Raw genomic sequence first — 14,751 nt, forward strand, 5'->3', positions numbered from 1 at the left:
TGCCATTTTCAGAAAGTCATGTAATTGGAACCATACAATATGTAGTCTTTTCAGGATGCGTTTAAAGTTCCTCCATGCCTTTTCATGGTTTCATAGCTCATTTCTTTTTAGGAGTGAATAATATTCCATTGTCTGAATGTACCACAGTTTAGTAATCCATTACCTACTGAAGGACATCTTGGTTGCTTCCAAGTTTTGGCATTTATCAAGAAAAGCTACTATAAACATTTGTGTGCAGGTTTTTTGTCAACATAAGTTTTCAGCTCCTTTGGGTAAATACCAAGGAGCACAGTTGCTGGATCATATGGTAAGAGTATATTTAGTTTTGTAAGAAACCTGGACTGTCTTCCAAAATGGCTGTACCATTTTGCATCTCCACCATCAGTGAATGAGTGTTCCTGTTGCTTCACATTCTCATCAGCATTTGGTGTTGTCAATGTTCTGGATTTTGGCCATTCTAATAGGTATAGAGTGGTATCTCATTGTTGCAATTTGCACTTCCCTGGTGACATATGATGTGGAGCATCTTTCATAAGCTTATTTGCCAGCTGTGTATCTTCTTTGGTGAGGTGTCCATTCAGGTCTTTTTTTTTTAGGAGGTGAAAAAACATGATACCTTGTTTTTATTTGTACTTCTGTACAGATGAATGAAGTTGAGCATCTCTTCCAGTGTTTAAAAGCTTTTTCTGTGAACTAGCTATTAACATCCTTCATCCACTTCTTTTTTTCTTTTTTTTTTTAAAGTTATACAATTTTTATTTATTTAATTATTTATTTGTGGCTGTGTTGGGTCTTCTTTTTTGTGCGAGGGCTTTCTCTAGTTGCGACAAGTGGGGGCCACTCTTCATCGGGGTGCGCGGGCCTCTCATTATCGCGGCCTCTCTTGTTGCGGAGCACAGGCTCCAGACGCGCAGGCTCAGTAGTTGTGGCTCATGGGCCTAGTTGCTCCGCGGCATGTGGGATCTTCCCAGACCAGGGCTTGAACCCGTGTCCCCTGCATTGGCAGGCAGATTCTCGACCACTGCGCCACCAGGGAAGCCCCTTTTTTCTTTTTTTTTTAAAATAAATTTATTTATTTATTTTTGGCTGCATTGGGTCTTTGTTGCTGTGCGCGGGCTTTCTCTGGTTGCGGCGAGCGGGGGCTACTCTTCGTTGTGGTGCTTGGGCTTCACACTGGGGTGGCTTCCCTTGTTGCGGAGCATGGGTCCTAGGCGCACGGACCTCATTAGTTGTGGCACACGGGCTCAGTAGTTGTGGCTTGCGGTCTCTAGAGCACAGGCTCAGTAGTTGTGGCGCATGGGCTTAGTTGCTCCGCGGCATGTGGGGTCTTCCTGGACCAGGGCTCAAACCCATGTCCCCTGCGTTGGCAGGTGGATTCTTAACCACTGTGCCACCAGGGAAGTCCCTTTCATCCACTTATTTCTTGTTTGTTTGTTTGTTTCTTTTTTTTTCCAGTATAGGTGATTTACAATATGGTGTTAGTTTCAGGTGTACAACCTAGTGATTGAGTATTTTTTGCAGATTATACTCCATTATAGGTTATTACAAGATTATGGGTATAATTCCCTGTGCTATGTAGTAAATCCTTGATGCTTATCTATTTTATGTATAATAATTTGTATCTGTTAATCCCATACCCATAATTTGTCCCCTCTCCTTCCCCCTCCCTTTTGGTAACCACAAGTTTGTTTTATATATCTGTGAGTCTGTTTTGCATATGTATTCATTTGTATTATTTTTTTATTTTTAAATTTTTTTTAATTAAAAATTTTTTTTGGCCATGCCGTGCAGCATGCGGGATCTTAGTTCCCCAACCAGGGATCGAACCCATGCCCCCTGCAGTGGAAGCATGGAGTCTTAACCACTGGACCTCCAGGGAAGTCCCTGTATTATTTTTTTAGGTTCTGCATATAAGCGATATTGTATAGTATTTGTCTTTCTCTGTCTGACTTATTTCACTACACATAATATTCTCTAGGTCCACCCACATTGCTGCAAATAGCAGTGTTTCATTCATTTTTTTAAGCTAATACTCCATTGTGTATGTGTGTGTGTGTGTGTATATACACACACATGTACACACATACCACATTTTAATCCGGTCATCTGTTGATGGGGCACTTGGGTTGCTTCCATGTCTTGGCTATTGTAAGTAGTTCTTTTGCCCATTTTAAAAATTGGGTTGTTTGTTTTTTTATTGCTGAGTTTTAAGAATTCTTTCTGTGTTTTGGATAACTGTCCTTTATCACGTGTCTTTTGGAAATATTTTCTCTCAGTCTGTGGTTTATCTTGTTTTCTTGACTTGGTGTTTCATAGAGCGAATATTTTTAATGAAGTCCAATTTATCAATTATTTCTTTTGTGGATTGTGTCTTTGGTGTTGTATCTAAAAAGGCGTCACCATATGCAAGGTCATCTAGGTTTTCTCCTGTGTTATCTCCTGAGAGTTTTATAGTTTTGCATTTTACATTTAGGTCTAGTTGTCTAGATGGTTGTTGTCTAGGTGGTGGGGAGGCAGATTCCTGGTTCTTCCTACTCTGCCATCTTCCCTGAATCCTCTCTGTTCATTTTTTTCCCTCTTTGTTGTTCAAATGGGGTAATTTCTACTGAACTGTCTATACGTTCGCAGACTCTTTTCTTTTGTCAACTCTATTTTGTTATTAAGCCCACATAGTGAATTTTAAAATTTCATATATTTTTCAGTTCTAAAATTTTCATTTGTTTATTACTTATAATTTCTGTTTCTTTCCTGAGAACTTTTATTATTCCATTCGTTTCAAGAATGTTTAAAAAAAAAAGAAGAATGTTTGTTTATATCTCATGTTGTAATAATAGCTACTTTAAAGTTTTTGTGTGATAATTCCAACATCTGGGTCATCATAGATTTGGTATCTGTTGATTAACTTTTCCCTTGAGAATGAGTGATATTTCCCTCATTGAGATAATTTTGGATTGTATCCTGGACATTTTGAATATTATATTGTTTAGAACTCTGGATCCTGTGAAACGTCTCTGGTTAATGTTGCTTTTTTTGTTTCTTTTAGCAGGTGGTCAGTCCAGTTACGTTCACAACTCAAGTCTGTCTTGGCTTACATGGCAAGGATTTCAATATCAGTTTAGGTTTTAAACTGTTCTGCTGCTTTGGACCTTTTTTGCATATGAGACTGGAGTTATGTTTTAACTTGTTCACTTCTCAGTGTGTTTGCTGTGCTGGGTCTCTGCTCTTTGTTGTTTGGGGCTGTTCTACAAATGAATAGCTTGGGCTAAACCTAAGATTTGTGCTGATTGGTACTCAAATTTAGGGAAATCCTCTCTCTTGCTCTTCTCTCTGGGATTGCCCCCAGACTCTCAGACCCACATGTGCCCCCTTTTTTAGGCCTCTGGCCACAAGTAGATTTCTCTCATCATTTTAGCTGCCTATGTTTGCATTTGTTACTGGCGCCACCCTTGGGGCAAAGAAGGTAGGAAAAAAGAGGAGAGGGGAAAAAAAGATATTCCTTGGCACTCTGGACCACAGTGGCTCCCTTCCTGGATATACCCACTGCCAGGGCTCTCTGAGGAACTGCCCTCGAGTTGTGGGCTTTACCTAGATCTCCAGATCTCTGGGGCCCCTTTTCCCAATCTTCTGGCCAGAAAGATGGAATTTCTCTTGGAGTTTCAGCTGCATGTGAAACTACTGCTGTAGGGCAGTACTGCTAAGGCAGTCCTGAGGATCAGGGCTTATGAGAGAAAGGAGGAAGAGAAAGAAATTCACATCCATCCCCCACACCAACTAGTTCTTTTTTCTTTTTTTAAAAAATATTTATTTTATTTATTTATTTTTGACTGCATCGGATCTTAGTTGCAGCACACAGAATCTTCGTTGCAGCGTGCAGGCACTTTGTTGCGGCATGTGGGCTTTTCTCTAGTTGTGGTGTGTGGGCTTCAGAGTGCAAGGGTTCTTTGCTGCGGCACACGGGCTTTCTAGTTGAGGCGTGCAGGCTCAGTAGTTGTGGTGTGCGAGCTTAGTTGCCCCGCGGCATGTGGAATCTTAGTTCCCCAACCAGGGATTGAACCCGCGTCCCCTGCGTTGGAAGACGGATTCTTAACCACTGGACCACCAGGGAAGTCCCACCAACTAGTTCTAGCTTTCTTCAAGTTTTGTTTCCCTTCCCAGTCCACCTACTTTTGTTTTCAGAGTCCAGGTTTTTGCTTTTGTGTTTTGTCCTGCATTTGTTGTTGTCGTAAACAGCAGAAAGAGGCTTTAGTGGGTTTACTCCATCTTGTCTACAACAGAAGTCCTAATGGTCGATTTTTAAGACCTCTTCTCAGCTGTTTGCCTGCTGTTTTGCTTCCCAATCCCTACATCTTTTCTGCTGTAAATATGCACCTGTCTACTACTATTCAGTTGCCTTGCAAGCTGATTCATGATTGGCCATAATCTATATATATTTAAAGTAGACTGTAATATTCAGAGGAGGATTTATTTCAGTTCTCTTTTTCCATTTGTGATCCGAAATTTGAGGATTTGTAGTCCTTTTTGACCCTTTAGTGTCTACTTTTCATTAAATGGTTGATTCCTGGGGCAGATGAACATGCCAGTGTTCTTATTGACACACAGGTTATCTATGACTGTAGGAAGCAAAAGCTGCAGGCAGTGTTGTTCTGAAAACAACCAGTAGAGGGGACCGGTAGGCTTCGTTCACTGTCGCTGGGCCCGGCTCCTCTGGGAGGTAGCCAACTATTGCAGCCCACTGGAATTCGTTTGGCCTCAGTGCCTGGTGACTCAGGGGGCTGCTTGCCATATGCTATCAAGACCTGGATCATGTTGTGCTAGCCAGTACAGTCTAAGACAGGAGTCACATTTATAACAGAAACTGCTGAAGTGCTCTTTAATGCTTATTTCTGAATATCCCAATAGAGTTTTTTTCTATCCTCTCAGGAAGAGGAGATTCAAGATAATAGCCCTTAAGTGGTCTGGTTCTAGTAGTACAAGCTGGAGCTGCATTAATTTGCTTGAAAGCCTCCATTGCTAGAGTTCTTGAGGGTTTGGTAGGAACCATGTTTTATTTGACTTTATAGCTTTATTCAGCAAAATGGTAGTTTTGAGACTCAGCTTAAAATCACTTTGACACTAAGTCCTATGTCATTTTTTCCTGTAGCATGTTAATTCCCCAAGGCATTTGGTTCTCTAATCATTTAAATTTTTTGCTTGAGGTACTTTTTTCTTAAGAAGTGCAGCCTGGCTTGCAGCCCCAGGTCTCATCCTGAGATCTCCTTAGGATGTACAGCCGTGTCTGCCAGGAGTAGAAGGACTTGCCTTCGAGACCCAGGTCTGTAAATAACCCATGTGCAGCAACGAAGACCCAACGCAGCCCAAAATAAGTAAATTTATTATTTAAAAAAAAAAGAGTGGTCAGCATGGAGCTCCCTGCGCCCTTTAATGAGAACAGTTTTGGTGATCAGTTGGGGTGGGAGCTAAAGTGCAGTGAATTAAGTGAAGGAGAGAAAGTAGAGATGATAAAAATAAGCCTGATTATGAAGTCGGGGGGCATGTTTGTAACCCCCGCCCCCAAAACTGGCACCTGCAGTACGTGTGGTTCTGGGACTTGACTTCAGCAGGGCTCAGCTCCTGGGGGTGCAGAGCAGAGAACTTGACTGGTTGGTTTGACTACAGGTTGGGGTTTTTCAGGGAGTAGCTGTGAATGATTTTGTCGGTAGAAGACTTATCCTTTTTGCAACTGTAGGAACATTTCCAGCATTTCAGAGCCTGGCAGGATAATGACTGTTCAATAAACTGAGTTCTGTTGCTTTGATTGATTTGTAGCTGAGATGTTCATTTATTCAGCTATGTCTTTTCCTACTCTTTATTCTTTATTCATGCTGTTGGATGATGATGGTTAAAATAAATAATTGTGTTTTGAGTGAGGATTCATATTTTGCAACTCAGCTTGTCCTTCAAGGCTACTTGCTTATTCCTAGTCTTATTCCTAGTCTCCTCCTTACTCGATTCTCTGCAGCTTTTAGTCCTGTTAACCCTCTTCACGTCCAGACCTCTCAGATGGTGACCTCACTTTTGCTTCACTGAGAAAACTATCCAAAATGAACTCATTTCCCTTCACATCTCCTTAAGTTTGCTTTTTCTTTCCCCATTGCTGTGATCTCAGTGAAACATGAGCCTTTTCACAGAAACTTTGAACTTTTGTTTTTTTGAGGGTCTTTCCCTTTCTCTCCTGTAATTTCAGCCTCTCCACCTGCTTGTGTTCTTAGCCGACAAACATGCTTCAGTTTCCCTTCAGAACCTGCTCTCCTCAGGCCATAATTGCTTTTTTTACTTCTATCCTGTCAAGAGGTCATTTCTGTCCATGACACTGAGCTGAACCAGACCCACAGCCTCCATGAATGGCAGGGGTCAGTATCCACCACAGCCAGCCTACCCTGCGCAGCCTCCTGGGAATCCGGTGTGCCCTCAGACCTTGCATCTTCCTCAGGTTCCACCCTGTACTGATGCTTCACCTGCCTGCTCAGAGGTCTGCCATCCGAGCTTTGTGCACCCAGGGGCTGCCACAGTCCCCACCGTGTCAGCTGCTTTTCCTGGCACCTCACGGTATCTTCCCATGGCCCAGTCTGTGGCCGTTGGCCTTTTAGGTTGCAGAGTCCCCATGGCTTAGTATCTGGTTGGTCCCATCTCCAGCTGGTCCAACAGCGCCGGTGGGAGGAGGGTGTGATGAAGGTGCCAGATTCGGAGCTGAGGCTACTGCTGGCACGATTCCTCCTACACCACCGGGTACCCTCCCGGCACTGCACAGCTTGCCGTCATGCAGGGAGCCCATGTCCTTGTAACTCAGTGGAAGAGAAACTTCTCCATGGGTGGCTCAGATGGTGACTGCACCATCCGGTGAGGAACCAAGGCCACCTCTGTGCCAGGAAAGACATCACATAGCTTCTCACAATATAACTGCTTTAGTCAACATTAACCTGAAGTTGCGGTTTAGACACATGTTGTTGAGGTGTCTTTCTGGTGTCCAAACTTTCAGTCACTTTTCAAACTTAGTAAGAAACCATACATATAGTAGTAGCATTACCGCCCTGAAGCATTTTGATGGGGGGGATGGTATCCATTCATAAAATGAATGTGAGTGAAGCAGCCCTAGGGACCTTCCTTTAGTTTCTCTGGAGTAATACTGTACCATACTGGTCTTTGCTTTTAGTAATAAAACATGAAATTAGGTTTGGAGAAGACTTTGATCTTCTGATTAAAGTTTCCAGATTATTCTGATTGGTCTTTAATCTCCTGTAAGTCTTTGATTTTTATTACTTGTTATAAATGAAACACATTGGTTGTCTGCCTTTTCCTTTCCACCCTTTGCCCTAATCCCACCCTTTACCCTAGTCTTCCATTCCCTCCCACCAGTCTCCATTGAATCAGTGGTGCAGGACAGAAAGCAGTCAGACCCATTTCCTTCTCTCCTTGCACTTCTCCCACTTGTCATCTTTTAACTAGTCTTTTACAAGGATCCTCTGAGACCCCCTCTGTGCCCTAAGCACAGACCCCTTTATTTCCACTTTGGATCTCCTTAGGCAGAAGTGGAGAGTGCCTTTGGACCCTCCTTAAAGATCATCTCTTTATACATGAACCAAACCCAAATTTGCTTTGGTGCCAGAAAAACTGAACTTTTCCTGATATCAAAGCATATCAATACAAACTGTACTGAAAACAGTTTAAAATAAGAGGGGCAACAAGGAGGATGCCTTTGAAAAGCCTGATGACTTTAGAGCCAAATTAAGGGGAGTTTTCAGATCACAAATTGGTTACAATTTATTGTCAGAGTGCCTGACGTGGCCACTCGTGGCTCCCAAGAATTCCTAAGCTGGGTTAATGGGGTCATATTGTGAATGTCTCACTCCAAAATGACTTGAGTCCAGTGAAATCTCACTAGGGCTAAGAATATTTCGGGATCCTTAATCTTTTGATTTTTGTTTTCTGAAATTGGATTTTATTTTATCTTATAATTTCAGTTCACCTAAATTTTGTGTTCTCTACATGTTATGTTTGACTGTTGTGGAAGTTCAGTGTTGTATGTCTCTAGCTGCACTGTGGTGCATCTGTCTTGTGGGTTTTTTATACTAAAAATGTAGAATAAAGACTTTTGAAGATTTGAATAAGGTGATGATAATTGAATTACAAAGAAAAAAAAAGGTATTTCCTCCACAGTTCTTCCCCAGTCCCCACAATCCAGTTGTCACCTTAACCGTTATTCCACTGAACTACTTGCCCAGGCCACCAGTGCCCTCCTTTTTGGCAAATCCAGTGACTTCTCTACCATCAACCTACTTTCCTCTCTTCAGTATTTGACATTGTTGATAATACCCTCTGTCTTGAACTTTTCCTCTCTTGGTTTCCATCACACCACTCTCCTAAGTTTTCTTTTTCTCTTTTCGCTCCTTGCTCCTTTCCTGCTTTCTCTCCCGGCCCCTTGAATGGAGGTGTTTTACGGTGTTCTGTCTGGGTCTTCATTTACTCAGCAGCTGGTCTCTGGACTACGATTTCCACTCTCGTGGTTTCACATAACTCCTTGATAATAAAGCCAGCTCTGATCTTTTTCTTTAATTCTAGACCAAACTAGAACTAAAACTAGACAGGCTGTTCAACAGAGACCTCTTCATTGTGGTCCCAAAAGTACCACAAACTCAAATTCAAATTTTCAATTAATACATTTTTTCCAAACAGGCTAAACATCTGACAGTAAGCCTTAACTCTCCCATTTCCTTCACCCCACCCCCCGACCCAACCTAGGCAGTTGTCAGGTCCTGTTGACTGTACCTGAGGGTGACCAGGAGCATTTCACAGGTCCAGACTCTCATTTCCTTTCCTGCTGCTGCTGCTGCCGCTGCCCAGCTGCACAACTTTTGAGTATTACAGTGTCTCTGCCTCCATTTTCTCAGGTTTTCTAGACCCAGCAAGTCACTCCTTCCCTCGTTTGCTCTCCAGTGTCTACAGAGTAACATCTGGCCTCTTGGTAGTCAGGGCTGTTTGTGGCCTTGTCCCAGATGACTCTTTCAACCTGTGTCCCACAGCCTCTCTAGCAGCCATTTCCTGAAACTCCATGAATCTTTGTTCTTCTGGGTGTTTAGTTGTACTGTTCCTTCCCTGACCGCCCATTCCTCTTATCCTTTTTGCCTAGAGAATCCTTAAGGGCCCAGTGCAAGAGTCGTCTCCTCTATGAAGTCTAGAGTAAATGTTTGGGGGACTCTGAGGAGTAGAGTTTAACTACAACTGCCTTACTATGACTACCATTTACGGGGAAATTACTGTGTGAGTCGTCATTATGAACACTATGAATGGTTAAGGACATGGGCTTTCATGGCAGAGTCCCAGCTCTGCCATTTACTAGCTGTGTAACCTTGGACAAAGTATTTCTTTACCGTCTCAATGTCAAGTCTGAGGGTTAAATGTGCTTGCTGTATGGAAGGTAAGCAGTAAATGGTAGCTGCTCCTGCTATAAATGGTAAGATTTTCATCCCTCATAATCTCCTTATGAGATCAGTAAGTACTGTTGTCATTCCTGTTTGACAGGTGGTGAAACCAAGGCTTAGGGAGAACCAGGTAACTGGTACTGCTTCCCCAAACACCTGGCTGTGGGAATTGTGGCTTACTCATCACTTTATTCCAGAATTGTTTATTGAATTGAAAGATGAAGTTGGAGGGACTTCCCTGGTGGTGCAGTGGGTAAGACTCTGTGCTCCCAATGCAGGGGGCCCGGGTTTGTTCCCTGGTCAGGGAACTAGATCCCACATGAGTGCCGCAACTAAGAGTTCACATGCCACAACTAAGGAGCCCGCCTGCTGCAACTAAATAAATAAATAAATAAATAAATAAATAAATAAAATATTTTTAAAAAAAGAAAGAAAGAAAGATGAAGCTGGAGCTCCAGGGTCAGATTGAGAGAGAAATGTAGAAATTGTCACCTGCACAGGGGTGGTAATTGAAGCCGCTTTCTTTCAAGTCCTGTCATCTTTGAGAGTCCACACATTTCAATCACCCCTTCAGCAAGGAGCTGTAAATTGTGACAGATGATAACAAGTATCTTCACTATTACTTAAATCTTTTGTTGAAATTTGCTTGTATTTGTCTTCTTTCCCCAACTGGATTGTAAGCTCTTTGAGGGCAGAAGACTGTGTCTTATACTACTGTGTATTAACTCCTGTCCCCTTAGAGTCCTTGTTTTTGTTTACTAAGATAACAGGCCAAGTCTGAATAACATTTAATCTTAATCTCAAAAAGGAATTCTCAACCGTTTCTAAGTGATGACCAACCAAGATGATTTTGTCAATCTTTTACTTTCTATAATTTGGATTAAGAAAGCATTATTCACATTTTCCAAATAAAATTTATTAAAACTACACCTGTGCTATCTGCTATCAATGCATTTCTTGTAATCCAAGCCTCTGTACCATTAGGATTCTAATACACATTTGTGCCCTTGAGTAACAGTCACTGATATAGGACTCTCTTACTCCCATTCTTTCGTTTTACAGTTGAAGAAACTGAGGGCCATGTTCCAAGTTGTTCTTCCATTTGTTATCTGACAAAGTGTTCTCTAAATAGCTTGGTCAAGACTCAAAATCCTTAGGGGTATGAGAGTTTTAAATGCTCTGTACTTTTCTTTTGACAGAGCTGAAAAGCTTCAGCTGTTGAATCACAGGCCGGTGACTGCTGTTGAGATCCAGCTGGTGAGTGAAGGAGACTTGAATTTGGGCGGGTTAGTTTCTGGGTCTGAGACGTAGAAAGGGTCCTAAAGGCCGAGCTCAGACAAGCCAGGAACTGCCATTACTTGAAAAGACTGCCAGACCACCCATTCTGTAAGTGAAAAGAAACCTCACCAATTTGATGCTAGTTAGTATGGACTTCGGGAAAGGGAAAGACTGGAGAAAATTCAATTCCTTCTGTCGGGTCTGGGGCTATGACTTGGCAGCTCTTTGTCTCCCCTGTGTCCTACACCATTCTGCCCATTGCTTCCCTGCAGAGGTTATTGCCAACCAGGTAAAAACATGAGATTCGACATGACTCTGGTGTTTTATCTCCCCCCACTCCCACCCTTTAACCTCCTCTTCCTGTATCTTCTCTTGGTTAATGGAGTGCGTGTGCACTTTCCCGCATGCTCGCTCTCTCTTACCCTCCTGGCTCAGTGTCCCAAGCTAGAAGCCCAGAAGTCATTCCCTTCCCTTTATCTCCTAGTTAGTCAGTCAGTCCCGGGTTCTCTTGCTTCTCCCTCCTCTTGGTCTTTCTTCTCTCTGTACTGCACTGCGTTAATTCCTGTAATTGTTCTCAGCTTGGCTCTTGCGCCTGTCCTCTCACCGTTCTCCCTGCCTCCAGGCCAGCCCCCTCCTGTCCATCTTCTACACCACGATCAGAGTTCACTTTCTAAAGCCACACATTTGATCATCATGTTTCCCCGCATGAAACCATTCAGTGGAACCTCAACACGTGCAAAGTCTAGACTGCAGTCACAGCATAAAGCTTTAGAATTGGGGAAGCCACAGTAAAAGGCAGAGCTGGTATAAGGAGAGTGTGAAGATGAGGCCTAGTGGTGCAGGCCCAGTGGTTGCTGTACTGGCATGTGCCGCGCTTTCCTTCCGTGTACAGGGCAGAGAGTACTGTTAAGCTCCAAATATTAGGCAGGCCATTCAACTGCGAGTAAAAGAAAAGTTTGGCTGGAGAATTAATAAAATGAGAATAAAGCAGTTTTCAAAGTCAGTTTTAGAAGTATTTAGCTCTTTGTCAAATTTCCTTCAGAAAAATGTAGAAGAAAATGGCCCAAAATACCTCTGATATTTAGAGTTGCTTAAAAACAAAACAAAAAAACCTTTTTTTAAAAGGATCGTGGGGTATTTAATTTTTGACTAAAACTTTTACTGTCTTCTCAGCATTTTGTTTCTCCCCTTCAAAATGCACCCAAAATTAAATTAGAAGAATTCCTTCCATAAAGGGTACCTTTCTGGGGGAACTGGCCTTCAGGCTAAACAGAAATCCTTTTTTTTTTATATCCTCATTATTCTGATGCTTTCGACTATGTTGGAGATTCAGCTAAAAAAGAGAAAAAACAAAACAGCAAGAAACTAATCCCTGTCCTTCTGGGTTAAGGATCACATGTCATGTCTCCTCCAACTTTAATCAGCAACATATGTTATTCATGGCTTAATGACAGATGGAGAGAAGAGATGAGGAGGATTAGCATGACCTCATCCCAGAGCCTGTAGAAAGCTCTCATTACCTGGTAAGATTAGCTGCTATTAAGATTGCCTGCTCTATGCCAGACTTGGTGCCAGGGGCTTTGTATATGTCACCTATAATGCCCTCACCATAGTCTTGGTTAGTGAGTGGCTGAATGGGTCTGTCTGATTCAGAAGCCTTACTCTGTTCCTCCAAGCCATGTGCTTCTACATGGTGAGGAGAAAGGTGTGTGTGGCATCCCCTTTCCACAGGTAGATAGGCCTTGTTAAAAACTGGGTGTGTTATTTCCCAGCAGTGGGACCGTTTTTTGGCCAGATTTTTCCCAGCCTGGGATTTGGCTACAAAGGGTTAGCAAATCATTTATCAAGATTTGTAGCAGTGTCTCTTCTCACCAGAAAGGGATAAGAAATGAGGTTTTCCCTAGAGTGGAAAGTGCAAAGGACTTGAGAATATCCCTGTGTTAACCTTACAGCCATTTATTCTCCCTGGGTCCAGAAGTAATCCCAACATTCAGCATTTGTCAGGATTCACTTTTGGAGACTGAAGCTTCTTTTTTTCATTTCAACTTCAGCCATGATTTGTTGTAATCCTCAGATCCACAGCCAGCTGCCTGCTATGTGTGAGGAAATGAGGAAGCCACCAGCTCTGTGACATCTGCCATGCCCTGCTATATATTCATTTGGGACCATTTGTGAGTCCTCTGGCCTAAAGACAGGACCGTGAACCCCCTGACCTCACAGGCCACTGTCCTGAACAGCACTACCATCTGTGCCTATTGTAATTTAGTGATTGTAAAAAGGCTTGAATTACATAGTTCCATGGCTTAAATTATGTTCTCCTTTGGTCCTTACTGTAGGCGTTACTTTTGTTTTACTTTAGAAAAACTCAGAATATATAGAGGTTAAGTGAACCGTTCTGGGTCAGATAGCTAGAAGTGTCTGTTGCTGTTAGACTTTGCGTTGTTTTGAGGAAAGTAGGAGGTTGGGCTTGGCAGCTTAGAGTGAGAAGCAACCGTTTCTGGAATGCAGCAGCCCAGTCTGACAGCCCTGATAACCAGTGTGATCTTCATCTATGATAAAAAATGTATCGTTTATGTTGACCTGCCTACAAAAACTTTGTATTTTTACATTTCATTTGCCCTTATATTCAGAACAACTTGAACCCTTTAATGTTTGGGAATGTTGAGACGGTGCTTTGCATTTCTTTATTTGGGCTCTGTTTCTTCTGTGTTGGAAAGAAAAGGTGAGGAATAATGTAGTTATTATTTACTCTAGTCATCCAAGAGGGGTTAGTAAGTTTTTGGTTTCTGCAAGCTTCTTTTTTGTGTATATTTCATTCTGCTTAGTATAGGCTCAGGTTTTCTTCCTGTGACTGGGAAAGAAAATTTCCCGACTCTAATTATCCCTGAGGGTTGTTTTCTTATAAAAGCTTCTGCTCTCGGCAAATTTGGCAAAATTAGTAAAGCTTGTCAGCCCTGTTGCTAAGAACACACCTAGCTGAAACTGGATCTGTCAGACCCAGAGATTGGGATGCAAGAAGGTGGCCTGTCAAAATCCTCTCTGTTTGGTTTTCTAAAAAGACCCCTCAGAGGTCACACAACCAAACTCTTTCAAACCAGTGGACTCTGGTGTGCCATACAATGTCTCTAAGAGAGGAAATGATAGAAACCTCTTACTTGAGGCTGTGGTATTCTAGAAGGAGCTGGGACTCAAAGTCTCAAAAGACCTTGCACTGCTTGCTGTGAGATACAGATGACGTTTTCCTTGTGATGCTGAGCCTCCATGTACTTGTCTGTAAATTGTCCTCATTTTATCTACAGCATCCTTGAGAAGAGAAGCTCTGGTGGCAGTGATTGTGGGAAACCCCTGGTCTACTGTGGAGCACAGATAATGGAGGGAGGTTGTCACTGGTCTAACGACAGTCTAAGTCTCCTTCACCCTCTTCCCCTGAGGAAACAGTTCATCATCAACTGTGTGTGCCAGTTATTCATAAACTTGGAGACATTTTTCTCCCAAATAGAGATCATTTTTTCCTCAAGATTAAATTATCAAGTCAGATATATCCCTCCTTCCTCCTCCTTCATTCTTTGGAGGCAGTGTATGTTAGAGTATTTCCTTTTACAGACCGTAATTTTACATGTCTGATTGTAAAAGTGGGCATTTGAGGATTGTTTCTTGTTCAGTAGAGAAGTTACATGGAGCCTTTGAATCTTTAGAATATGGTCATTTTATTTCACAGTATGATGGGAAGAAGCCCCATTGGTTCACTCTGCATCTTTACTCTAGAACACCCAGGATTATTCTCTAGTTGTAGAAACATTTTTGGACTGAGGTGAATGAAGAGACCAGTGGTTTGCCAGGACTTTGATCTTGGGCATGTCACCTGGCTTCTTTAGCTTCTGTACTGTTGTTTGTGAAGCTAGGCAGTCAGACTGAAGTCCTTTTGAGGATTGTGAGCCAAGCTTGTCATCATGCTTTACTTAAATCTGCCAGGATTTCTTTCTGAAATTCCTTTTGGTCTTAGTTGCCAGATTTCAGA

The 14,751-nt window shown here is 42.4% G+C and overlaps 2 protein-coding genes across 11 annotated transcripts in view; both read left to right on the plus strand.

Moving 5' to 3' along the window:
* Window positions 1-14,751, plus strand: part of CRCP (CGRP receptor component) — a 79,915-nt gene that overhangs the window by 22,488 nt on the left and 42,676 nt on the right. For all 10 annotated transcript variants that reach the window (XR_009497656.1, XR_009497655.1, XR_009497654.1 and 7 more), the window contains one exon: window positions 10,655-10,712. Coding sequence is in view for 6 of the 10 variants with exons in the window: in XM_059897686.1 (XP_059753669.1) it covers window positions 10,655-10,712 (58 nt within the window). In the remaining 4 variants the exon portion in view is untranslated. The remainder of the gene's footprint in view (window positions 1-10,654; window positions 10,713-14,751) is intronic.
* Window positions 6,377-6,880, plus strand: LOC132349390 (DAZ-associated protein 2-like). Its single transcript, XM_059897755.1, has 2 exons — window positions 6,377-6,515; window positions 6,759-6,880. The coding sequence occupies exons 1-2, from the start codon at window positions 6,377-6,379 to the stop codon at window positions 6,878-6,880; spliced, it is 261 nt and encodes an 86-aa protein (XP_059753738.1).

This window comes from Balaenoptera ricei, chromosome 15 (assembly GCF_028023285.1).
Source record: "Balaenoptera ricei isolate mBalRic1 chromosome 15, mBalRic1.hap2, whole genome shotgun sequence".
Classification (NCBI taxonomy): Eukaryota; Metazoa; Chordata; class Mammalia; order Artiodactyla; family Balaenopteridae; genus Balaenoptera; species Balaenoptera ricei.